This window comes from Crinia signifera, chromosome 1 (assembly GCF_055691185.1).
Source record: "Crinia signifera chromosome 1, ASM5569118v1, whole genome shotgun sequence".
In the NCBI taxonomy this organism is placed as follows: Eukaryota; Metazoa; Chordata; class Amphibia; order Anura; family Myobatrachidae; genus Crinia; species Crinia signifera.
Genome location: NC_139217.1, coordinates 140,574,767 through 140,602,134, shown reverse-complemented (window position 1 = coordinate 140,602,134; position 27,368 = coordinate 140,574,767). Strand labels below are relative to the sequence as shown.

The window sequence follows — 27,368 nt, the reverse complement described above, 5'->3', positions numbered from 1 at the left end:
CTGCATTATGCTGGTATAGGGATCACCTAGATCCAGGGATTTAAAGGCATATTGGGCTGCAATTTGAATCCCAGGATTGGAGTCTCTAATCCTGGAATTTTGGGATCAAAATGTGCATGCTGATTTGATCCCTGTCTGCTGGGCAGCACTGAGCACCAGCAGTGCTGACCTCAGGTGCTGCCTGGCAAACTAGTTGTGCAGTGTGATGTCAGAAGTCACACTGCACAGCCACACACCAGCCTGCACCCTCTGCCTGCCGAAGGACTGCTTCATAACTTTTCCCAGTGTGGTGTCAGAAGGACAATCCTGGGAATCCCGGGATTAAGAGTTTTTAAAGCCCAGACACAAGACTAAAAGTTCCAAGTTTAACTGTACATTTATGTAATAATGTTGATTTCTAAGTGACAATGCTTTCCAGGCTGAAAAAATGGGAGAACAGAGCATATACACAGGGACAGCAAGGTGAAAAACTAAATACTGACATGAAAACAAATGGTAAGAAGGCGCTTAGTAATGAGAGCATTGGCATTTTAATAGGAAGCAGGCATAGTATGGTGGTGTTGGGAGAGACCTCTTTAACCTTTGAGTGCCAACATCTCTGTGAGAGATGTGCAAAATATTCGCTAAAAATGCCAGCGTCACTTATATTTGTTATATAAACTCAAATAAAAAATGTGTAACAAAAAGTTATATTTCCATACACTTCATTACAATGAATACATTTTGGTACTTGTGTATTATAGCGGCGCCCCCGATGTTGGTTGTACGATGTTTTTATCGCATCGCATGCCATACACCCGATGGCATGCGATGCGATTTTTGCCCCCTATATGATGAAAAATTGTATAAGCACCCAAATGGGTGCTTACAATGTTAAATGCACCCCCCACGCCACCCCCCCCCCCCACTATAAAGGTGAACCCGAAGCGCGGCGAGCGGCGGCGGTCCGCGTCCTACGACCTTTTCATACCACCACTATCCACGTCGGCGTGGAGTTGAGAATATAAAGTGTGGCGAGCGCAGCGAGCCACCGAGCCCGAAGCGTGGCGCGCGCAGCGCGACCCGCGAGGGGACGCAGACACCTTCACAGGTATCCGCGTCCCCTCGCAGGCTTCACAGGTAGCCGCTGCGCTCGCCTTACTTTATATTCTCAACTGCACGCCGACGTGGATAGTGGGGGTATGAAAAGGTCATAGGACGCGTACCGCCGCTGCTCGCCACCCTTCGGGTTCACGTTTATAGTGAGGGGGTGGCGTGGGGGTGCATTTAACATTGTAAGCACCCATTTGGGTGCTTATACAATTTTTAATCGCATCGCAATGTATGCCATATACAGATGGGGCCAGTTTTATCTTTGCTGGCGATTCGCCAGCAACATGGCGCTCCATCTGACTGAGACGCGCGTGCGTCCCCCACGCACGCGCGTCTCAGTATCCAGGCGGTGAGGCGGACTCAATACTGTCCGCCTCCCGCTCGATAGTGCTGGGGGGGACCCGAGGAGGCTGCGGGGGGGTGCGGTCGCCCGGTGTGGGCACCGGGCGACCGAGGGCAGCACCGTCGGAAGGGGATGCCGGGGATGCAGGTGATGGAGATGGCGACGCCATCACCTGCAAAGATGAATCCCGATACATCTGTACAATGTCATACAATTTTAAAATTGTATGACATTGTACAACATCGGGCAATATCGTATACCATCGCATGCCTTTTGGTATGCGATGCGCGCCGCTATAATACACAAGTACCTACATTTTTTTTTTAAAAAGGTGTCTGCCGCAGGTATCAAGCTCCAGAGGCGAGGTGGTATCTGTTTACATGCTCCAGGGGGGTATTTGCTCCCAATTACCCCCACCCACTCCACCACGTTTGATGCTGACCTGCTCCACGCACGGGTGAAGGGCTTAGGGTGCAAGTAGTAGCAGGTCAGCGGCTGCCTTGCTCCATGGGTAGGGGAGCTAGAAGTGTGAGGGAGACCTTGCCTTTCCCTGAAGACAATGCCTCAGCCTGCTGGGATGATTAATGGGCGGGCACCTGCTTTCCTGCTCCTTTCAAACTCTGTACCACCCAAGGAGCCGGTACCATTCCGAGGGGGATGCCAGGTTTATATTTACGCCACTAAGTTGAAGATAATAGAATTGGTAGTAAGTGCGAATACTGGGACTGTAAAGATTTTTTTTTTAAATGTTATATATGAAATACCTATCTATTTTGTAAATAAAGTACATGAGAAAAAATTACATATGGACAGTTTAGTACTTAATGGATTATTCTGGTTTAATTGAGCCCCTGCACGTTCGCATGTGGGAGCGATGTTTAGCATCTGCGCATTTGCAGACACTTGGTGCGAACAGGCATGGCGTCAGTAGATTTCAGCTGCCCGCCCGGTTCCTGTACAGGAGACACCAGAGAGGTGTCTTACATCTGCGTGCACTGTAGAAATCATTCCTCCCTGCATGCAAGCTGTGAATGGATGTTTATGCAAAACATCCGTTTACATGATGCGTGCAAGAAACTAGGTGTGCGGGGGTGTGTGTGTGTGTGTGTCAGGTGGTCGTTCAGCGTTTGGTGGACTCTGTGAAATTTGCAGCTTTGCGAGTCAACCAGAATAAGGTCCTTAGTGTACAGTAACCATAGGAATGATACTCACTAAACCCCTCCATATCCCAAGGTGAACACCATACACTGAGAATATGCAGGACAGTTATCCAACATGTTCAGTATGAAATAAATGTAATTAGTAACAAAATGGGTCCTGTATTACTTGCCGATGCAGGGTCCGGTTGCCTTTTGGATTGGCTGGGTACACAAGCCGTCTAGTGTGTACCCAGCTTTATACCTTGTTTGGCTCATCCATGTAACATTTTTCTTAATGGATCCTTTGGTGTATCATTACTTTCAATTGTGGTGTGTTATAGGATAAACTAAAATACAATTTACAAATTTGTGATCATGTTTTGGTTTTAAATAAATCTGGAGCTGTTATAGTTCCAAATTCAATAATAAGGTCATGTAATATGTTACTTTATTCAATTCTTTTATTTGCAGTTTTCATAGTTCAGAAATAAACTCCAAATTATGCATTCAAAAATGAACAGTAATAAAATAAGGAATAAAATGGCTTATAATATGTTGAAAACATAAAATAAAAGAAGGATGTGGCAGAACATATGGTTTTATAGAAAAAACTATACAGGTAAGAAATGGTGAAATCACAGAACATTACCAGAGACTGTGAGGCTAGTTATTTAATACTAGCTAAGCCCGCTTGAAGCAAAAGCTTTGAAAGCTAGTCTGCTACCTTGTGATTGCCTCTGTGTTTATATGTGTGATTGCCTCTGAGAAACAGAAAGAGATGTAGTATAATTCGCTGCCAGCAGATGTCAGTCATTTGGTTACACACGGACACAAGACCTATATATCAGTATGAGGTGAGGAGCGCATGCTATCCTAATTTAAACATGGTGAGAAATAGGACTTTAGCGGACTTGCATGATGAGTGAGTGTGAAACTCTCCAAAGGTGCTGAGTCATGGGGGTTTGCACATGCGCAAACCCGCACCATTGGACAGGGGAGCTAGCTCGGCCTGCAGCAAGCAGGTCAGAATCATCCCCTAAATTGCAGAGTAGATAATAGGACCAAGAGCCACAGTAGTCATTCTCACAGTTCACTTGAGGCTACAGGAGGGATGTTACACTGAGGGAAGTCAGTCTTATTTGAGCGCTTCATCAGTGGTTCCCAGTAACTAATATATGAAACATGAATCCATGACCTGGAACTACAGGTTATGGATTCACATTTCTTATACTAATTACCGGGAAGCACTAATGAAGCTCTCAAATATATATAGAAGGCTGGAAACATATGTAAACAGTCTAACCAATAGCAGCATGGCAGACATCCAACTATGTTTATATGAGTTTAAACAAATTTCAAAAGGCTGTCATTTTCTGTTATCATGTTAGATACTGAAGCCATGTGTATATTTTGGAAATACTTTAACGTTGTTGACTTTAGATGTTCGAAAACATCCGCTGGTGAAGCAAGCCACTCTATTTATATGTAATAATGACATATAAATATGTGTGTTTTACTGTTTATATTTTGTGACATAAGAATTTTTGGTACTTGTGTATTATCACGGCGCCCACTAAGCTATTTGCTTAGTGGGCTATTCTGCGTAGGAAAATCGCATTGCATCTCATCGCATGGGCCATTGTAAGTGCCGATGCGATGCAATCAGATTTTCCTATGTAATGTATTCAGTGCTCTTTTATTTATATTGTATAGGGCAGTGGTTCCCAAACTGTGTGTCTAGGCACCCTGGGGTGCCTCAGGATACTTGCAGTGGTGCCTTGGGTTGGTGGACCAAGATCAATTCATATTATTTATGGTCAATGTACCAGGCAAAACCAGTGCTGGTGGCTGCCAATCAGAATATATGTGGACAGAAAGAAGCAATACCTGTCCTTAACCAGATAACTGTGACATATAAACACAATGCATTTAATATAAAAAAATAGATCTATATATATATATATATATCTATATATATATCTATCTATATCTATATATATATATATATATATATATATAAGATGTACACACTGCATACAGAAGGGTCAAAGACCAAACCTTGCCTATGATCGACATTCGTGCTGAACATGTTGTCAACATTGAACTTGTCGACATTTAGCATGCCAACACTTGTGTGCTGACATTGTTATGCTTTCTGAAAATGCTGATATCAACATTTTTAAGGTGTTGTCATTCTAACCATCATTAATGTGGTGCTACTGCTGTCAACACTGACTCTCGACTTTTTTATTTTAAAGACCATAATTTGAAATGATTCCCTGATGCTTACTCCAGTGTCATGGCTGCTGAGGCAGCAATGTTCCTATACCATGTACTAGTCCTGCATGGCCTTGTACTCTTATTTCACAGGTTTCTTGTTTTCTCATTTGTTTATGTACTCTGCTTGGCGCAGTCGAACCCTTGTGGCAACATAGCAATAAATGATAAGAATAACTAGGCTATTATTCCTGAACTCTAACACCATCTCCTTTCATCTTTATTTCAGAGAGCTATAACTGATGAATGCTTCTTTTACGAACGGCTGGAGCAAAACAACTACAACACATACCGATCTCGCAAGTACAGTGATTGGTACGTGGCGCTGAAGAGGACTGGGCAGTACAAAAACGGATCACAGACTAGTATGGGACAGAAAGCTATCCTATTCCTTCCCATGTCAGCAAAACGCTGATCTCACAGGACACTTGTTTTGTGTATTTGTGTCATGCAAATTAAGAGGTATATTTTTGAAGAATAGATTATAAATATTTCCAATCAGTATTAAATGTGATTGAAAGTCTCTTGTGCCAGTTTTTAAAGTATATATACAGTATAAAACCATCTTTTAATGTAATTCCAATTAAATACTGTCAATAGGTAATAATACATACGTGCCTATGTTACACACCTAGCACCTAGGCACAGTGAGGTATTTAGCATTCCTGAAGAGTTGGCTATAAATTGCCAATACTACCTTTTCCCAGTACTAGGTTGTCTCAATGTGAAGTCTGCTAGACGTCAGTCTTGGTTTCGTAGTGATCTGGTAATACTCTGTGATACAGAGAGTAGAACAGTCCAGTGTAAACAGCTGGGAATGTCCTTATAGTCAGGTCAATGTTCTGAAACCCCTCCTTGTATCCATACATCAGCAGTTTAGCAATCCTGCTGGTGATCGGGGTAGTATTGCTCGTATATGCAAGCTCATGGAGGTCCATCCATTCACACCGTATGCACTCGTGAGGACAGAAGTTTATTCTGTAAGACAGTGGCTTCAGGCGACATATGATATACATATCTGACTTTCCGAATGCACCAGGGTGATTATGCTGCTGCCTTATGCTTAAGAGAGACTTAAACTCTGACTTAATGCCAGTCTCCTCTAGAACTTCCCGGACTGCTGTGTCTCCTGGAAAATTAAAAACAAGAACACTGGTCAGGAATAGCACAGGTAGTATTCCAATATGACCAGTATAGATCATGAAGGAGGTCATCGAGCAATGTCCTCAGAAAGATAAAATACAACATGCTTAGGGGGGGATACAATTGCCAGCAAAAGAATCAAATTGCCATTGCAGCAGCATTTAGACTCCAGCAATAGCACGCCATCTCGCAACCTTCACCAGGCCTATTCGCATGGAAGCGCTCGCTGCCCTATGGAGTAGTGAACATTTTTGTGTGAGATCCCACTGCTGTATAGTGTGATGGGTGGTGTACAGTTTCGGTGAGGTAAACTAAACGCTGGCAATTGAATTACCCCTATAGTGTCGCACTCACCTTCATTGTACAAATGAAAAACAGCACAAACTACACATAAAACAATCCGTGCTGTATTTTTACCTGATCAGTTCAGTTCATTTGTGAATGTTTATTTTCTTCATTCATGTAAGGGGATGCGGTTATTTGGTCTACAGCATGATGGTCGACAACATTAGATCAACATGGGAAAAGGTCATTACTTCGACAATGTCTAGGTTGACAGTCAAAAGGTCGACCTGCGTTTTTTTACAGTTTTTTGAGCCAACATGTGCCGACAGGCGGTATTTCATGCCCTACCATCCACTAGGGCAGCGGTTCTCAAACTGTGGGTCCCGACCTCCTCAGCATGGGGTCGCGACTCCATGTTGCTGACCATCAGGCTGATGACTTTTCTAATCCCAGTCAGTGATTCAAGTAGTCTGAAATATCTGTTGAATTGTCTGTTATTTTGGACTCCTCCCATCACTTTGTGCCTCCACAATGCTGCCATGTATGTGCTGTCTGCTGACTACACATGTGATGTGATGGCCTTCTGCAGTAACTTGCTGGGGTCCTGTCATTATTTTAATTGTTTGATGGGGTCCCAGAGAGAAAAAGTTTGAGGACCCCTGCACTAGGGCATGGTGGGAGAATAAAATAGTGTTCCGAGCGCAGCGAGGCACCGTGCCAGACGCATAGCGAGCCACGTGAGGGGATGCGGTGCACTTCAAACTGTGTCCATGTTTACTGTGTTGACATTCAGGTCAAAAACCTTTTGACTGTCGACCTAGACATTGTCGAACTAACGACCTATCGAACTAATGACCTTTCGACCTAGAACCATGTTGACCTTTTCCCATGTCGACCTAGACCCATGTCAGCCTAATGGTGTCGACCTAATGACTGTCGACCATCATGCTGTAGACCAAATGATCCCAACCCGATGTAAAGCTACTAAAGGTGAGTAGACTTTGAGTATCTATTTTTAAATTGATTCTGTAGCATTAATCACATTTTAAAAAAGGTAAAAGCACATTTGTGGTGGATTACACTTTGAGCAAAAGAACACAAGAAGCTCAGAAAAAGTAACTTCTTTATAGGTTACAAAGTACTGATAGAAACCAAACCTGGTCAGTTTTACTATAGTCCGAATAACATTGTATTTTTATAAGCTGCTATACATTGTACAATAAAGACTGTAGGGAAATGTAGGAAACTTTCAAAAGAGGTAGTGCAGTTGCCTATAGCAACCAATCAGCTTTATGTAATTTCACAGACTGTGCTAGATAAATGATCACTCACAAATTGGTTGCTATGGGCAAGCTAGATAACATGTTCAAAGCATTTAAAAATCCAAGTAAACAAAAATCTACTAACCAATATCTTCACAAGGATCAGACAGTCCGCCTGGAAACTTCCATGCATTTACAGTCTGCAATGTTAAAAAGGGACATTAAAAGAAAAAAAAAAAATCCATTTATGTTTTATATCAACTATAACGACAACCAGTATTCATGTCTCTGATGGTGTTTACACAATATAAAGATGTTTATTAAATATAATATGGTCCAGAAATGTATTATAAACCACAGCATTTAATCAGATGAGAATTCTACTATTGGATTGTGCAGTACTGTCCATGACTATTACTTGTAGCCCAAACAGTACTTATCTGTTCACAACGTAAGTGACTCGCCATGCAATATACTTACAGAACACAAAACATATGCTGTCAAATTGATTTGAATGAGAAAACATAGAGACCCCACAAGCTGTATTAATGCAGACTAGTTGTAAAACTTGAATAGGCCACTGGAGACTACTAGCTATATAGTAATCATAGGTATATTTTATATACAAGTATAACTTCACAACAAGCTTCCTTGCAATAGAACACAATCAAACATATTAAGATCATGTCTATACAAACCAACACTGTAATGTGTATTCCTTGTGCATACATTTGATTCAAAGTGCTGTACTGTTTACGAGTAACTGAAAGAACGATTGTTTGTAGGTATGGAAAACAATGTGTTTACTCTTCTGTGGACATTGGATGTCATTTGTGAAGTGCAGTGCATTTGGTGAGCAGCACAAGATCAGCTACATGATTCTTGAGTACCAAGCTTTTTGGTAAAGTGCAGAAATACACGGAGTATAAAGGTAGCACTTGTAGAGGAAGGTTCACAAAGGCCAAGTGCAGTGAAATGGTCTTGTATAATTGCCATCAAGTTATATAGTGGGATAAGTCGGCAAAGAGAACCCTTGCTGTATGAAGGAACATGATAGTTTTTGCTCCCCAAAAACTGCATTCACCTGCACAAAGACACTGAGGGGGAAATTTACTAAAGGAAATTTGTAAAAAATAGGTGTATTTGTATCCAGAAATACACTTATTTTTGACATTTACTATCCCAAAAATACGGCAATTCATATTCGTATTGATAGCACATCAATATGAGTACGAATTGCCGTATTTTCGGGATAGTAAATGTCAAAAATAAGTGTATTTCTGGATACAAATACACCTAACTGTTTTACAAATTTCCTTTAGTAAATTTCCCCCTGAGCTTCTGGTTCAGTATCCGGTTGATAGATCTACTGGGTAAAATTTAATAGGATTAGAGATTCAGAAAGTGAGAGATTTGGTAAGAAATCTCCAGGTTTTTTAAAGCAGCAATCATTTACACTTCAAAATCAAACTGGTTTTGCAGTGTAAATGATTGCCACTATAAAAAACCTGGAGATTTCTTACCAAATCTCTCATGTTCTGAAGTAAATGGCTAACTATAGTCGGCTGCCGCTAAAGTGGCAGTAACGTTGGCTAGATGCCAGCGGTTGATCGGCGAGACCATGGTCGACATGAGTTTATGAGGATTTTTTTTTTTGTGGCGAATGTCGCAGGGGTCCTGGGGACACTGTATATGCGCACAGTGTCCGCTTGCCATGCATCTATGTGTACTTTGATACTAACGTACGATCCAAGTGGACCTGCACCAAAAAATCCAGAAAAATTCCTGTCGACCATGGTCCTGCCGATCACTCAATGGCGTCTAACTAGCGTTACTGCCGCACTAGCGACCGCCAACTATCTTTAGCCATCTAACTAAGCCAGGTTGAGTTAGGGTGGTCGACCATAACATGGTTGATCCAAACCCGGTCAACCTGGCATCCGGAAACCCTAAAATAGTTGGTCAGTAGACTTTAGTGTGACACTTACAATTTTGCAGCATGTGTCTGTTTTTCTGCTTCTTGCCACACCTAGGTGGCAGACACTTTCCCCGTAGTGTGGGTGTGCATCTTGAGGTGTGCTTGATACACCATCCAGGACCATGGTGATAAGTGCTGTGCATCCATTGTGCTTCACATATGACACCCCGTGCCTTTGTGTTTGTGTGTAATGCAAAAACATGAATATCTATTTTGTTAATGTGATATCCCTGCTTGTAATGATAGTAAAACAGTGACAGATTTAAATACTAATATGAAACAATGCTGCTAGTCATTTAAATAAAGGGAACTGATCACTTTCATGATGATAAATATAACAGAAGGTAATACCCCTTTCAGACCGCAAAATGCAGGGTCGCACCAAGACTTTGAAAAGGTTCAGTCCCAGTGCAACCCTGCATATTGGTCTGTTTAGATTACTTTAGCAAACCAGCGCTATTGCTTGTTCGCTGATGTCATACGGGGGTGCGGCAGAGCGTCATCGGGGGCGGGGGAGGAAGCAGCGCTTAGAGCTGGCGCTGCTCCAAGCGCTGCCTCCTCCATTAGTGTGAACAGGAAACGGGTCGCTTGACCCGATTAACCCATTCACACTGCAAAGCAACACAGCAACAAACTGGTAGGAACCCTTCTTTTTACCGGTTTGTATTGCCATGTTGCTACCTTTTTGCATGACCCGGTAACCTCTTTCACATCGCGCCAGGGTCATTACTGGGTCGAACCGGCAAGAACCCCGGTAATTAGGTGCGAGCAATCAAGTGGTAACTGAACAAAGCACATGAATGTGATCCTTTCTGTTTAATCATATGGGAAACTTGCAGAAGCTGCTATGTTAAGGGATATGCTGTATGTGCCTTGTAATCGCTTTTGGTTTTATCAAAGATATTTTACATTATATTTCATCAAATGAACAAATGTTGATTTGTAGTACTGTTCTTAGTGCACTGACTGCAGTGGCATGTCTTTTTTTTAAACTATTATTAAATAAACTATTTAATGAAAAACACGAAATCGCTTTTTATTTATTTTAAAATCGCTACTCATCGCTAGCATCGATTTTAAACATTTTCTTTTTATTCCCCTGGTCACATTCAGTCAGCGTAGTCATGATAGATGGGAAAAGACTGACATTATTTAAGTCTTTTAGACTAAAAGTACAATCCAGTAGCATACAGTACACGTCAAGTAGACCAATTGGTATAAAGGCATGACAACTTCCAAAAGAGGCATGGTATGGGCACATGTGGAAAGGGCCTAATTTGTCCTTAACTACCAATCAGAAACGTCGTCAGGTATGCAATGGTGAAAGAACAGCATCCTCTGCAAATGTTAGCTTGTATTACTTACAGGTATGCTAAATGCAGAAATCTGATTGGTTGCTATGGACTCCAGTACCATTTTAATTATAATGGTTATAATAAACGGCAAAGGATGAAGGTAATTAATACACTTTATTTCTTGTTTAATAGGTACAGGTAAGTAAAGGAAAGTGGGTTGCAATCTATATTCACACCTATACCCGCATTAACAACCTACTCTTACAGGATTAAAAATCTCATCTCACAGAGCACTTTTTGCCAGTCATAATGCCAACATGATCAGAATGGCAACATTGACCATGCTGATATTCATCATGTAGACACTGATTTAATGATGACATAATAGACTGTTGATATGTCATCCATGGTGGCCCAGTGGCATATAATCTGTTCCTGACGGCTGCAGTAGCATTTTGGGTGGCAGCTGCGTTCTGCTAAATACAATCTCCTGTTCCGCAGACTAACCTCACTGTGGACATTCTGCCAAAGTTGACATTTGACATGTCAGCACCCTAACTGTGAACATTGTGGTGTCGATATTATGAATAGCGACCTAAGGAAATCGCATTACATTGTATCTGCTTAAGCGGTCAGAAATGATCTCTAAAGGGCCTGTAAAATCCACCACTAATAACCTACACTGGTACTGACCTGCAGCATGGCTTAACTATAATGATATCTTCTAATGGGCTGTGCAATATACAGACAGGAACATTGAGAGCTTTTCCCTACTGGCAAGTGATTTGGCTACATACTGAATACATAAATATCTAATGTTAGTTAATTACCTCTTACTGTATGTATGTAATATTATAGAAGTTTTCTTGGTACTTGTGTACTAGCACGGCGCCCACGATATTTGGTCGCACGACATATAAATCGCATTGCATAAAACCGATGCACTGTGGTGCGATTTAAAATTGTATAAGCCCCCTATACGATGTTTAATTGTATAAGCACCCTAATGGGGCTTACAATGTTAAATGCACCCCCACGCCACCCCCACTATGAACGTGAACCCGAAGCGTGGCGAGCGCAGCGAACCCGCGAGGGGCGGCGGTACGCGTCCTATGACCTTTTCATACCCCCACTATCCACGTCGGCGTGGAGTTGATATTATATAGTGCGGCAAGCGCAGCGAGCCACCGACCCCGAAGCGTGGCGAGCGGACACGTATTAATTTACATGTATTCCGCGTGCGCTCACCACGCTTCGGGCTCGGTGGCTTGCTGTGCTCCCCACACTATATAAAATCAACTCCACGCCAACGTGGATAGTGGGGGTATGAAAAGGTCATAGGACGCATACCGCTGCGCTCGCCACGCTTCGGGTTCACGTTCATAGTGGGCGTTGGGTGGGGGTGCATTTAACATTGTAAGCCCCCATTAGGGTGCTTATACAATTTGAAAATCCCATACCATTGTATATGCGATAGAATGGCATACAATGCCATACAATTCGATGGTATACAATTTAAAATTGTATAACATCGGCTGCCATCGCATCGCATGCCTTATGGTCTGCGATGCGATAGGCGCCGTGCTAGTACACAAGTACCGTTTTCTTATTTTTATACCAAAGATTTTACTTCTCCTCATGGATCTCCAGTCATTTTAAATGAACTTGCCAGTAAGGCAAGCCCCATTCAAAAGCACTTGCCATCAGGTTGGTTTTGCCTTTTAAATGATTGCCGCAATAAAAATATAGCCTAATTTGGTGGAAAAGCACCCATGCCTGCATCTCATAGGCTGTTACATATGGCCCATGGTCAGGGCAGTGTGAGGGACCCACAGGACCTGGAAACTGAAGGGTACGTAGCCAAAGATAGTAGTGTCTACTTTCAAAAAGAAGAACATAAAATGCTATGCCAGGAGGTGTCGCTGCATGTTGTAAAGTGGGACACTTTTCCTCCTCACAAAGAGGAAGAATCCCGGAGAGTTAGTACCTACTCCCCTTGGCACCCCTGCCCACAATGAATCTACCTCCTTCCTGCCTGGAGTGTGGTGTTTCTATGACTGCTTTATATTTTACCCTTGATATACAAAGCAGACTGTGCTAGAAGTACCTAGTACACAGCAACACCCCAGGCAAAATGGAGGAACTGTGAGGATTTTACTAGGTGCAGGGTGCTAGAACGAACACTGCAAGGACAGCTTGAACCAGGGAACATTAGAAGTGCTAGAATACAATGATACATAACGGTATTTGCTTCTGAAATAAATAAAAAAATCTATTACCAATTCTGTTATGTTGGTATGGGATGTTGTTAACATTTATAAAAAAAACTGAATAAAATGCTGCGGTATATTTTTTTTATTTTGATCTAGTTAACGTGTGTCACAAAATGAGCATTCTTAAATTGATATCCAGCAAAATATCTGTTTTTTTTTTGTGTATCGGAATTTTTTTTTAAATATTTGAAACAAACAAAAACCTGTGGATGGTGCATTCAAGTCTATTTCTTATTGTTACTAATTTGTTCTCCAAAACAAAAGATCTTTGCAACTCCAGCCAAGACTCTCTCTCATCAGGCATAATGGCCAGCGCTTGGGGCCCTTCTACAGGATTCCTACATACACAGAAACATGGTGTGTTCTGCATGTGGGCTGTACACTGCGATCAGAGCTGTCCTCTCATGGTGCTTATTGGTTGGATCTGACAATTTAGCTTCAAAAATAAAACTCTATTGTGGAACTTGTGCTAAGTGTATGGGAGTATTTAGCTAGCAGAAAACAAAAACATGATGTTACTAAAATATAAAACAAAGAGACAGCTCTTAATGACTTTAATTACTAATGCTGGAACTTTTTACAGCCACACATTTGATTAGCCTAAAAGCTAAAGAACATTTCCTAAAATTATTTTTAAAACAAAAACTGAAGAAGGAACTCTGTATAGTAGCCCTGGGCCACAGCATTGATCTGTAATATATTATGCATAGAGGCCAATGTACAATTACAAACAGACCTCTGCACATGGCCATATAAATGGTAAAATGCATCCTTTATGCCTATTCTAGTACACAGGGGGCACTCAAAGACTAACTGAGGAACGATGCATAAAGTGTTGTAATAAATCTGTTTAAAATGTCAAATGTATTCATGTATGTCAGTCTTCATTAATGTACCCTAAACATTTCCTATACAGTTGTTCAAATGAATTTGCAGTTGTGACATGGATTCTCTGCAGTTCCCCACACTGGCATAAATGCTGCGCACATCATTACATTACAGCCAAATCTGATCATCTCCAAGACAGAGATGAGCTCATGCAGACAGGATCTGGCCTCAGAATCACATCCAAATCAGCCTTAAGGGGCCTACGCATGGGGCGACACTGCTGAGTGATCTGAGCAATGTAGATCGCTCAGCAAGACTGCTCAGCACACAGAGCAGCACATTGATGTGTCAGCGCTGTGTGCTGAGCGATCTGTCAGGACCAGTGTTCTCTGGTGAGTGAGGCCGAAAATCACTATCGCCCTACACACGGAGTGATGTAAGGGCATTTTCTAAGGGATCTAGTTAGATTCAATGCCCTGAAATCGCCTCATTCGCAGCCCCTTTATATATCTTTGACTGACAGCAGCCATGACAGCACCAGGCAAAATCTAAAACAGGTAAGAAATATGCCTGAGCTTGGGTTACCCATATTGTAAATGGTACCAGCTGTGGAACAATATTACTGACATGCCAGGTGACTCAGCAGTTGTCCAAGTTTTATGACTGGTTTGTATTTTGAGAGCAAAGTAAAGAAAATCAGCTGAAGCCTAAACAATAGAGACGGCTGTCAGAATAAGCTCAGCGCCATTTGAGATACTGTCACCATGAACCATGTGCAATATGACAGGCATAAACATTAATAACTACTTTTAATGTAAGCACACCACTGAAGCTCTGTTACAGATAGACAGGGCACAGAAAATGAAAAAGCATCTTAACCTTTGGAAGAACATGTTTAGCCGACCCTGGCTGCGGGTGGTCGATATTGAGTGTATGTGCTGAACGATATCGGTAAACAGTTAACAATATTGAGTGTACACACTAGACATAGCCCTTTCTGAGCGATATCTTTAACAATCTCCTAGTGTGTACGGGGCTTAACATAAGCTGAATTGTGGTTGAACAGAGAAAGCTAAGCATGGGATGAGGGGGGCACAGATCCTTTGTATGTTCCTGCTGAAGTGGAATGTCCTCTCACACACAGTAATCACACAGACAGTATGTTCTTACACTGTAATAAATCATGTCTAGGTGCACTTAAAGGGAACCCATTATCCATTATATTTCTAACCAGCTCATCAGTAACATATGGTATAAATAATATTTTCCAAGTAAATCTTTGCTTTCTGTGCACATACCTTATTTCTGTCCTGTACTACCAATACTTTGCCAGTGTCCTCATCTAAAACAGCACCTGGAATTAGCCAATAATTAATCACCACATAAATTAGATTTTGCTACAGTATATACACTTAGACATCTTTTTTTCTGTTCTGTAAATCAGAAAGCTGTACAAAAAAACCACGAAAACTATTTTTCAACATTTTTTTTGTATTGCCGCCTTGCTTATATTCAGTGTAAAGTCGGGAATCTGTACATGGGGTCATTTCTAATACTTATAATTAGGGGTGAGACTATAGCTGGAGCAGTGGCTATGGGATTTGGAGGTCAGCCATCATCCTTCCACATCAGGGACATAATCTGCTAGTCTTCTCCTCTCAAAATCTACCCCTGCTCTAATTACACCAGAGAGAGCAGCCGGATGGCGAGAGTGGCATCACCAGGACCCTGCCCACATGCTGCAATTCCAATTTTTAACGTGTCAATCATTTCAAATGCTAAATAAGGTTGGTTACCCAGCTACACCAATCTTAATTTAGGTATATTTAAATAAAGGGCCATTATCATGTGGCTCTACACTAGTAAATTATAGGACCCAGATTGCGGTACTTTTTCTTACTAATAAACTCATCGCTTTTTAATATTTTTATTTTATCCATCACTTTGGATATTAAAAGCATATGTGTAGACGGCCACATAGGAGCCTTGTGGCGCAGTGGGTCCCGCTGATTTGGACCCACTATGCCGCTATGTTTGGCTGCAGCCTTACTGTATTTTTTTTTTCAATAGTTTTTATTAAGAGTTTTTTTCCATAAACCATGGAAGGGGATAGGATACAGAAAACAAAAAGAAGGGGAGAGAGGGGGAACAAGGGAAAGGGAGAGTCCAATTACATAGTATCATAATAATATAAAAAAGACCGAAAACGTACTGTATTTTTTAATCCTTCTGTGAGAGATGATCAAAATATCTTCTAAAAATGCCAAAATCTTATATATCTAGAACAGGGATAGGGAACCTTCAGCTCTCCAGCTGTTGTCGAACTACATGTCCCAGCATGCCCTGCAACAGTTTTAGTATGGCCAAATAGCAAAACTGTTGCAGGGCATGCTGGGATGTATAGTTCAACAACAGCTGGAGGGCCAAAGGTTCCCTATCCCTGATCGAATATATTTCCTATATAAAAGGTAAACATTACAGTTCATTATGATAAATAAAAATGTTTGCTTGGCAATATTCACAACAATTTTGACAAAGTCACTTGGCACTCAAAGGGTTTATAAACTAAAGACACATTTAAAAAAACAAACAAAAAAAAATACTTAGCAACGAAGTTATTTATTTTAGCAAACTAAATTTAGCTGCCTAAATGTGGTGCTTTACTATCGCTCTATATAAAGGCCAGTAACCTATTAGGCATGGTTAATTACTGCAGTTAATTAGTGTGACAGGGCACTGGTTGGGCATTTGGTTATGCAGACGAATCCAAATTCCTGAAAAGTACAACTGAATGATAAGTGCTATGAAAATACAAAGGTCACAGCTTTTTGTAGAGACGAATATGATAGGAGTACATGAAAAAAATAAAAAATAAATCAGAAGCGGTTCACCATTGAGGCTAGTAGGAAACCTCCCAAAGTGTGTTGTAACAGCAATCCCTTGGAGTGAGTTTTAATCTGAGTGCTGTCACAACTCAACTTTTCTAGATCCCACCCAGATCGTATTGTATGCACGATCCATATTAAATGGGACCTTATGAGAGCAAAACACATGAAGTTAATTGGTTACAAACATGTAGCAACATGTCCACAACAACTACACATCATTTATTAATATGCTGCCCTCTGCTGGTCACATTCTCTAACAACCATATAGTAACAACATTATCATTTGGTTCATTTTTTAAATATCAGCAAAGCATAAAATGTTGTCTAGTGTGCATCTGGGCAACTTTATATTTACACTGAAGTTTAGATTTGAGCTATAACCCACCTGAATGTACATCTAATTTTTAATCTGCTTCACCTACGGTGCAATAGGGTTTTGTCAATGTGTCAAGTTGCTTTTTTATTTTTTACTTGAACTCAGAATCAGCCCTATTACCCTTAAAAAGAGAAAAAAAATAAGTGCCAATCAACCTCTTCATAGGACACTAAAACATTGGTACATGCCACTCATACCTCCCACATGCTACATATGTCATCCTTCTCCTTTTTTGCCAATCATACCTCCTCATGTAGCGTTTAGACTTCTCCACATGCCACTCAGACCTCATTATGCCCCCTACATGCCAGTTAGACCTCCCTCACATCCCATTATAGAACAGTCAGACCTCCTTTTATACTATACTAGTGGAAACAGATACACCTGGGTATTTTGCATTAATGCTGATACTTTCTCTCCAAGGCTTAGTACATTCGTCTCATACTCTGCAAACAATGTAAAATTTTAGATCCAAAATTCAACTTACAGTCCAATAACATTTTTCTTAATATACAAAAAAAGGCAGACTAAGAACTGACCTGCAACCCCTACTTGGTGTGTGGCATATCCAGGCAGGCTGTTGGGGCCATCCTTTAACCATAGAGTCAATGTGGATGTGTTATGCTCAGCATGATGAAATGTAAATCCTGCTAAGGCCGCTTGAGCTATCAGTCCACTCAGCATGATGGGAACGTGCAACCACACCGCTATCCTGCCTTCTTCTTTCCATCTCTTGATAGCATCTGAAGTGACGAAAATACAACAGAAATAATATTACGTTAATAATAAATTCACACTAGAGCATTACAGATTGTATTAAGCTCAAGTAAATTTTCATCTGTCATGTGGTAATGACACATAAAAACCTTTTTCTTTTCTAACCTACGTTGAATTTGTTGCAGACAAGGCTCCGATATCTGTAGCATAGACAAAAGCGCTTTTATTGGCTGAACTTGCAACTGCTTACAGACCACTCCGATATCTACTTGGGACATTTTATTGATGCAGTTGACTGAGCATTAATGCAGAAGGGTAGGCACAATCACAAATTCACAATGTAACAAAGAATATATACTCTAAGGGCCATATTCAGAAATTTATGCAAATGATGACACACAGTTTTGGTTCAGGATGTAGTGTCTGTGCATAATTATGCACATGTAGCAGCTTCTGGGATTAGTATTGACATGCCCACTGGATGCTTCTAAGATCTGGAGCTTGTGTACCATGTATCATACATCAGTAGCATATTGGTTGATAATCAACCTTCTGAGTAACCCTATGACCATTAGACTCAAGACGCCTCAGCCATTGTAACTGAGTACGGGATCACAGTCTCAGCTGCCAATAAATTTTCACTGCGAGCGACATCACGGGACCATAGTGGCACATGTGCAGTGTGTCCTATATAGTGGTAGAAAAATGCTAAACTCCATACATTGTGTATATCTCTGAATCAGGCCAAAAGTTACATCAACTAAAGGGTGGTGGGATGAATAAAAAGCAGGAAGGGCCCTACATGAGATAATATTCTAAATGGAAGCTGTAGTACTGTGGAGACATGAGCAGGGTAGAGTGGGCAGCCATTACTGCTCTCATTCACTTTAATGAATAGGAGTTCTGTGGAAGCTTTTGAAGCATTGGAGGTTGGGGGAGAGTTTTATGAAGAGTGCCACATTTTGGGGCAGGTGTGTATGCCTTGGAAATGGATGAGAGGTGGCGGTCACCAGCTGGCAGCATAGGGTGGAAAAGAGTTGAGATATGAGATGTAGTTAATAGAAGAGAGGGCAAGAACAATTGTTCTGTCACAATCATAGTTTAGGATAGTTACTGTTACAATAAACAGTACACCGAATTTTAAGTCATAAAATGTAGCTTTCCATGCAAGGCTTCTCTAAAACGATCTCCAAGATGAAACTTTCAACAGCAATACACTAATCAGATGAGAAATCTGAGTTTATTGTAGTTTATTAGTGCTCGAAGACAGTGAATGGATAACATCAAAGTATATAAGGCACAGTCTGAGTATAAACTGCTGCTGGAATTAAACAGACATTATATAGACTATGCATGAATGTGTGAAGCACCCATTTCTTCAATCCAGGAGTGTGGCATCACAACATATCACTCCAGGGGTGTGCCCAACATTCCCATAGGCTGCCTTCTCCTCCTTATACCACTATTTTACACCAAAGATGCCGGGACTCAGCTCAAACACAGATGCGACCGAGCTCTTGTCCTCTCTTACACCGCTTCTCGTCCGGCATAATGTTGGGAGGGTGACATCGGCAAAGGCGGGCCCTGAGCCGGCGTTTGGAGATGACATCATCTCCAAGCCCCGGGACTCCCCCGAATGACATTCGACACACTGGGGACAAACTCAGCACCAGGGAAAGCTGCTGGGCTGCCCCCAGCCTCCTTCTATGAGGGGAATGGATGCTAAGCAGACATCCATTCACCTCCTCCCTGACTCCACTGCTGTCTACACAGTACAGAAGCGGAAGCTGTACACTGCCCGTACACAACATACAGATTGACTGCAGGACACTGTGGTCGGGAGTTATGGAGTGGGAATTGTGGAAAGGAGTCCAGGGGGGATGACCCGGGTTACCCGTTTACATGACCGCTGACTCAGGGTATGCCCCATGTCCGACCCTGAGCATTTGCAGGGTTGGATTCCTGGGTAAATGAGGTCATGATCGGCAATGTGCAACAGTATGGCATGTGCAGTGTGACCTCTTAAGGTGTGTACACACTTGTACAATTTAGACTATATAGTGCAGATCTGTACTATATGGTCTATGCAGCCAAGACTTTCTGGCTGCGATACGGGAGCGTGCATCGGGATCGCAAGGGTTAAAACCCATACAATCTGCATGAGATCCAGATGAGATTTTGACTATATAGTCAATATATCATGCACATTGTACAAGTGTGTACACCAGGGGTTCCCAATCTTTTTCTAATCACGGCACCCTAGAGTATCAAAATTTTTCAAAGGCACCCCTAGGCCCCAAAAAATATATATCAAATTAAGTAGATTGTGTTTATATGTGCTTCTTAGGTTCAGTTATGTGGTAAAGGGCAGGATTTGTTTCTGATTGTACACATTTTATGATTGGCAGCCACCAGCACTGGTTTTGTCCAGAAATAATTGATCATAAATAATTTGATCGGTCCTGGACAACCAACCCGAGGCACCCCTGCAAGTGTCCCGGGGCACCCCAGGGAGCCTAGGCGCACAGTTTGGGAACCACTGGTGTACACACAATTACTCTCACACTATGCAGGCCGCATGCCGGGAAAATCTGGGCAGCATCTGAGCGGGTGCTCAGATGCTGCCGGCATTAGACTGCACATGCGCAGTCTAATCCCAAAATCACAGGATTGTATACTCCAATCCCAGGATTGAAATCCTGGACATTTTGGGGACAAATCCCGGGATTGGCCACCCTAGATATAAGTAAAATGAGGCAGGTTCAGTATAATAGTGTCACATTGGGGTATGGGTAAAAACCGGACCAGGACAAAACCCCCGGACCAGACATCAAACTCTGCATTTTGGAGCTTGTAGCGTCCTGTCCGGGGGTGTTCTGTCTGGGGGTTCTGCCTGTGATACCTGTCACCAGGTAGAGGAGGAGGGGTAGAATAAAGTCTCCCTGTATGGTCCGGGCATGTAGCAAAAACCGGATGGCCCGGACCACAGGGGGAGGCTGTAATCTCCCCTTCCCCATGTCCCTGATGATAGCTATCACAGGGACCCCCCCCCGGACAGGACACCCCTCGGACCGGACCCTCTAAGCTCCGGACTGCAGATTTTGATGTCCTGTCCGGCGGTCCGGAGTCTAGTCCGGTCCGGTTTTTACAAAGTCCCGTCACATTGCAGCACCCGGCTCCCTGTCAATGTGGAGGAGCCAGCACCTCCCTGTCACCCATTGACATGCTGCATATTGTGAACTTGGTTTGGGGTGGAGAAGGGGGGCCAAATTATACTTTTGCACCTTGGCTCACTTGGGTGGAATCCCATGGACTCCGCATTTTATGCAAAATCAATGGGTTAGGGCAATGGTTCCCAAACTAGGTGCCTTAGGACACTTGCAGGGGTGCCTTGGGTTGGTGGACCAAGACCAATTCATATTATTTATGGTCAATGTACCAGGCAAAACCAGTGCTTGTGGCTGCCAATCATAATATATGTGGACAAACAGAAGCAAATTCTGTCTTTTGCCAGATAACTGTGACATATAAACACAATGCACTTAATTTAATATTTTTTTTCTGAATTTCTCGATAAGAAGCATTTGGCCTAGGGGTGCCCTGAAAATATTTTGATGCTCTATTGCACCGTGATTCAAAAAAGTTTGGGAACACTGGGTTAGGGCATGTCATACCTCCCAACTTTTGAAGTTGGGAGGTCGGGACGTTCGCGCGGCAAAGCCGCGCGCACTCCCGAAAAGGGGGCGTGGCCTCACGGGGTGACACGAACTCCAGCCACGCCCCGTTTTCACCGCTCGTCGGCGCTGAATAGACGCTGTGCGCATGCGCACAGCGTCTATTCTCGGCAAGCTGGGGGGGCTCCCAACTGTCCCCCCCACCGCGGGACAATGGCGGCCCCAGGCGGGACGCGGGAACGTCCCCGAATATCAGGACGTTCCCGCGGTAAGCGGGACAGTTGGGCGGTATGGCATGTTAACCCAGGGCGTAACAAACAGGGTTTACGCAGCTTCACATAACCCTGAGATTTTCCTGGATGGTAAATTGGATATTTTCCAATTCAGATTGGTTGCTATGGACAACATCTCCACTTTGACTATCTCCAATGATTGATGCATCTGTCCCCAGTGCCTGGCATAAAACACTTGCCCTGTAACCAGCTAGTGAAGGCAGCCTCGTCCCGTGAGTGTGCCGGCTCCAGCTGAACACTCACTCCGCCAAACCTGTCTACCGCGCCCCGGGGCCAGAGCTCAGGCCGTATCTCCGAGGTGAAACGGCGGCCCCACATCCCGGTGTGGCCGGTAACAGACCTCCGTAGCCAGTGTGCCACGAGCCGCCACATCCCTGTAGTCTATGTAGAAAGTTGAATAACAAACTCTGCCTCCCGGCTCTCCGGCAGCCATTGCTGCTATGGGCACCCTGACCCAGAGAATGCGGCAACTGCGCTTTAAGAGAGCAGCATACATGCTAGGCTTTTCAGAGTTCGACACTGATAGATAAGCACATGACCGCAACTGCTGCCGTCCTAGCGCATTCCTACTAACGCCATGTCACTGCGAATCCACGGAGACTTCAACATGGCGATAGCTGCTTCGGCATACCACGCTGACTGCTCCAATAAGAGGCCAAGGAGCAGGAGAGTGACGTCCTGATGTAATTTCTGTAATACTGACTCCGCTAATGGTCGTTTAATGCTGACGCTGCCGTCAACTGCGCCTATATGTGACAGATTACGGCCGCAGCATGTGTATGATGTGAGGAAGCTGCTGCATGCTTAGCTTGGTGTGTACACTGTACACCCGGCTCCCACTGTAGCGGCAGCAGCATGTCTGCCAGCAAGAAGAAGAGCAAGGGGAAAGCTAGCGCCCTGAGCGCCTCACCCAGCCCGGACACCTCTGCTGTCTGCGGCCAGCCCTCGCTGTATGCAGTCACAGACTTCATAGAGAAAGGTAGCCATGTCCGCGCTGTGTGCACTGCTATGAGCGTGAGCGCGTCTCTTGCAAGTAGATCAAACCTAGAGATGGTGAAGAAGTTGCCCATAGCAACCTATCATCTCATTACTGTCGTTTACAATTTGTAAAATTAGCTGGAAGATGATTTATTGATGAGTATTTTCATCTCCCCAGGACATGCTGAGCCTTGCCCTGTGGGTGCCAGACCACGGAGCGACAGTCGGAATTCCGATGGTCAGTATACCCACATTGGAATCCTGACTGTAAAATGCCCGACACTGTGGATCCCAACTGACGGGGCTATTTTCCCCTCGAGGGGATCCATGACCCGCATAAAAGGAGAACAGAAATTGGAGCAAGCCACCAAGCCCATAGCTTGGCGGGCGCAGCGAGCCCGCAAGAGCTTTGTTGCGCTCGCCGTCTGTCGGAATTCCGATGTTTGTGCACTGATCGTCAGAATCATGACTTTCGGGCCAGCATACCCCACCCAGTGGTGTAACTATAGCACCGCAGCCCCCGCGCGGGAGGGGGGCGCTGTGCATATGGGGGCGCCGGGGGCTGCGGTGCTATAGTTACACCTCCCCCAATCCCCAGCAGGCTTACCTATTTCACTGGTCCCGGCGGCTCCGTTCTTCTGCTGAGGACCACCACAAAATAGCCGCCCCCATACAGCAGACAGAAACTGTCTGCTGTATGGGGGCGGCCATTTTGTGGTGGTCCTCAGCAGAAGAACGGAGCCGCCGGGACCAGCGCGAAAGGTAAGGCTGGTTTCACACACTCCGGCTCCTGCCGGACGGTGAAATCCCGCACGGCCAGGGAGCCGTGCCGCACACATTAGTTGTGAATGGACACTATTGTGTCCATTCACACGGGACGGACACGACCCGGCCGCACGATTGCAGCCGGATCCCGCCACTGGAAGGGACGGCTGCCGGGCTGTGGCCATCCCTTTCATGATAAACTAGTGTGTGCCGCACGGCTCCCTGGCCGTGCGGGATTTCACCGTCCGGCAGGAGCTGGAGTGTGTGAAACCAGCCTTAGGCTGCGGGGGATTGGGGGGGTTTGCATGGGCGGCGGGGGGGGCGCCCAAAACGTAGCTACGCCGCTGACCCCACCTGTGTCTCTGGCTGGGTTAGCACACTTGCTGTGCGCACAGGACCGCACATCGGTTCAGATGAGGTGTCGACCACATCCGATTTGGGACGATTTCTCAGTCTAGTCCATCGGAATCCGGCAAAAAATCGGCCCAAATCGGATAAGTGTATGGGGGCCTTTAGTGTCAGGCGTCTTTTTTTTCTGCTGGCAATGCATCTTGTTCACATCACTATGCAAATAAAACGCACAAGCAGACTGTTGAATAAAATATGCAGTATTCCTATATTCTGTGTGCCAATGCATCTGTAGCTACAGAGGAACTGCTACGATACAGTGTTCCTCTAGGAAAACACTGTAACTTAGCATTACATATGCATCCATCATTTTGTGAATAAGATGCAGTTTAATGGTAAAAGTCGCACAAAAAGATGCTCAGCGCTACTGAGTTACTCCATGGCATGTTAAAGGGCAGTTAAACTTGTAAGGGGCAATCAAAACTTATGCTCAATAAAAGCGTTCACCTGACTACTTTTCTTCTTTTAAACTTGCAAGGAGGTGAGTTGTACAGTCGGGTCCATAAATATTGGGACATCGACACAATTCTTATAGTTTGAGCACTGTACACCACCACAATGGATTTTAAATGAACCAAACAAGATGTGCTTTAACTGCAGACTTTCAGCTTTAACTTGAGGGTATTTACATCCAAATCAGGTGAACGGTGTAGGAATTACAACGGTTTCTATATGTTCCTCCCACTGTTTAAGGGACCAGAAGTAATGGGACAAACCAAACAAACCTAAATCAAACGTTCACTTTTTAATACTTTGTTGCAAATCCTTTGCAGTCAATTACAGGGCTACGGTCATTGGGTCGACAAGCATTTGGTCAACATTATTAGGTTGACATGGTTCTAGGTCGACACAAGCATTAGGTCGACATGGACAAGGTGGACAGTCAAAAGGGCTACATGGGGTCTTTCACTGTTTTTTGAGCTAACGTGTGCCGACAGGTGGTATTTCATGCCCTACCATCCAGTAGGGCGTGGTGGGAGAATAAAATAGTGTGCCGAGCGTAGCATGGGGAGCGCAGCGAGTCAACCTAATGTTGTAGACCAAATGTTTGTCAACCATTCTCTTGTAGACCTAATGATCCATACCCAAATGTACAGCCTGGAAAGCAGAGACATCACCAGATGCTGGGTTTTATCCCTAGTGATGCTCTACTAGGCCTCTACTGTAAATGTCTTCAGTTCCTACTTGTTCTTGGGGCATTTCCCCATCAGTTTTGTCTTCATCTAATGAAATGAATGTTCAATAAGATTCAGTTCAGGTTACTGACTTGGCCATTGCATAACATACCACTTATTTGCCTTAAAAAACTCTTTGGTTGCTTTTGCAGTATGCTTCGGGTCATTGTCCTGTGAAGCGCCGTCCAATGAGTTCTGAAGCATTTGACTGAATATGAGCAGATAATATTGCCCGAAACACTTCAGAATTGATCCTGCTGCTTTTGTCAGCAGCCACATTATCAATAAATACAGGGGAACCAGTTCCATTAGCAGCCATATATGCCCACGCCATGACACTACCACCACCATGCTTCACTGATGAGGTGGTATGTTCTGGATCATGAGCGGTTCCTTTCCTTCTCCATACTCTCTTCCCATCAGTCTGGTACAAGTTGATATTTGTCTCATCTGTCCATAGGATGTTGTTCCAGAACTGTTAAGGCTCTTTTACATGTTTCACAAACTCTAATTTGGTCTTCCTGTTTTTGAGGCTCACCAATGGTTTTCATCTTGTGGTGAACCCTCTATATTCACTCTTGTGAAGCCTTCTCTTGATTGTTGACTTTGACACATATACATCTGCCTTCTGGAGAGTGTTCTTGATGTGGCCAATGGTTGCGAAGGGGTTTTTCTTCAACAGGCAAATAATTATTCTGTCATCCACTACAGTTGTTTTCCGTGGTCTTTCCGGGTCTTTTGGTGTTGCTGGTGCGTTCTTTCTTTTTAAGAATGTTCCAAACATTTAATTTGGCCACACCTAATGTTTTTCCTATCTCTGAGATGGGTTTGTTTTAATTTTCAGCCTTGTGATGGCTTGCTTCACTGATAATGACAGCTCTTTTTGTCTTATATTGAGAGTCGACAGCAACAGATTCCAAATGCAAATGTCACACCTGGAATCAACTCCAGACCTTTTACCTGCTTAATTGATCATGAAATAATTATAGTAATAGGGTGTACACGCGGTTTGATTTGGTCTATTTTTCTAGCTTTTGAGTCGATCTTGATGCACGGCATTGAATGTGTACATGGCGCCACGTGATTCTAGATTGAATAGAAAGTACATTGAACCATGGCCCTTATTCTGGTTCACTCGCAAAGGCAACTTTCTTCTCAAATGAACAAAACCATGTGCACTGCAGGGGTGGTGGGGTGTCAGGTGTACAGAGAGATTTAGATATGGGTGAGTTTTGTTTTTTTTCTGTGCTGGAAAAATACTGACTGCTTTACTTTTACACTGCAATATAGATTCCACTTTGAAGTAAAACCCCACCCAAATTTAACTCTCTTTGCACATGTTACATCTGCCCCCCCTTCAGTGCACATGGTTTTGTCCATTTTAAAAGGAATTTGCCTTTGCAAGTGAACCAGAATAAGGGCCTGTGTGTACACACAACTTAAGCCAGGTGGCTAATTGAATCTGCCCCTAAATGTTTTGTCAGGATAAAATAAAAACACTTTTAAACATTGCTCAGATGCTAAGAAAAAAGTCTTAAGTCTAGCTCTAGTACAAACCATGCTGATTGGCTTGATTATATTCAGTATTATTTTATAAACCAAATTTAATACAGTTCTAGCATAAAGCAATGTTCTTACTGATAATACACATTGCACTCTTATATCACTGTATTAGACCTAAGTTGCTTTAAAAGGGCATTTCTCTGTTAAACAAGTGGCTTACATTAAATCTATTGCATAGAAAACAAACATGGTATGATATTAAGCTGGGTTTCTAGTCCATAAGAAACAGTGTGTTATATTTCCATGGGTCAAATTATAAGACCAAAACAGAGACACGGGTAAATTTAGGAAGATGGGAGTTCTATTAAAGATTAGAATTTGCTATGGGTGACCAATCAGATACTGTCATCTTTTAGAAGGTGATAAATGAGACGTAGAATCTGATTGGTTGCCTATAGCAACATCCCATCTTCAGTAGATCTACCATCTTAGTAAATTTACCCCACAGTGTTTGGGCACGTACTACAGTACTGATATTCAGAGATAGAATTGTCCTTCAAGTTTTGTCCTTCAGCCTCTGAGGGAGGCAGATATCATATTTTTCTAAACAGATATGGAAAATACAAATGTCAGAGGGGGGTGCACTAGAAATGGTTACACCAGGCATGCCCAACCG

The 27,368-nt window shown here is 43.2% G+C and overlaps 3 protein-coding genes across 7 annotated transcripts in view; 2 read left to right on the top strand and 1 right to left on the bottom strand.

Annotated features, from left to right (window-relative positions):
- Positions 1 to 8,701, top strand: part of FGF2 (fibroblast growth factor 2) — a 79,423-nt gene extending 70,722 nt beyond the window's left edge. Inside the window, exon 3 of the mRNA XM_083174346.1 lies at positions 5,081 to 8,701. Coding sequence (XP_083030472.1) covers positions 5,081 to 5,266 — 186 coding nt within the window. The 3' untranslated portion in view covers positions 5,267 to 8,701. The remainder of the gene's footprint in view (positions 1 to 5,080) is intronic.
- Positions 3,103 to 22,584, bottom strand: NUDT6 (nudix hydrolase 6). 3 transcript variants are annotated; one of them, XM_083174332.1, is made up of 5 exons: positions 22,495 to 22,584; positions 17,719 to 17,922; positions 15,214 to 15,269; positions 7,687 to 7,741; positions 3,103 to 5,980 (listed from the first exon to the last, which is right to left on the bottom strand). In XM_083174332.1, the coding sequence occupies exons 2-5, from the start codon at positions 17,861 to 17,863 to the stop codon at positions 5,586 to 5,588; spliced, it is 651 nt and encodes a 216-aa protein (XP_083030458.1). In that variant the 5' UTR covers positions 17,864 to 17,922; positions 22,495 to 22,584; the 3' UTR covers positions 3,103 to 5,585. The 3 variants fall into 3 exon arrangements, with proteins under 3 accessions (XP_083030458.1, XP_083030447.1, XP_083030438.1); XM_083174321.1 differs by having other exon boundaries at positions 22,438 to 22,542; XM_083174312.1 differs by lacking the exon at positions 22,495 to 22,584 and adding an exon at positions 22,043 to 22,430.
- The window catches only part of AFG2A (AAA ATPase AFG2A), a 407,538-nt gene continuing 402,734 nt past the window's right edge, over positions 22,565 to 27,368 (top strand). For 2 of the 3 annotated variants that reach the window (XM_083174291.1, XM_083174301.1), the window contains exon 1: positions 22,565 to 22,842. In XM_083174291.1, coding sequence (XP_083030417.1) covers positions 22,719 to 22,842 — 124 coding nt within the window. In that variant the 5' untranslated portion in view covers positions 22,565 to 22,718. The remainder of the gene's footprint in view (positions 22,843 to 27,368) is intronic. The other variant, XM_083174281.1, reaches the window with a different exon arrangement.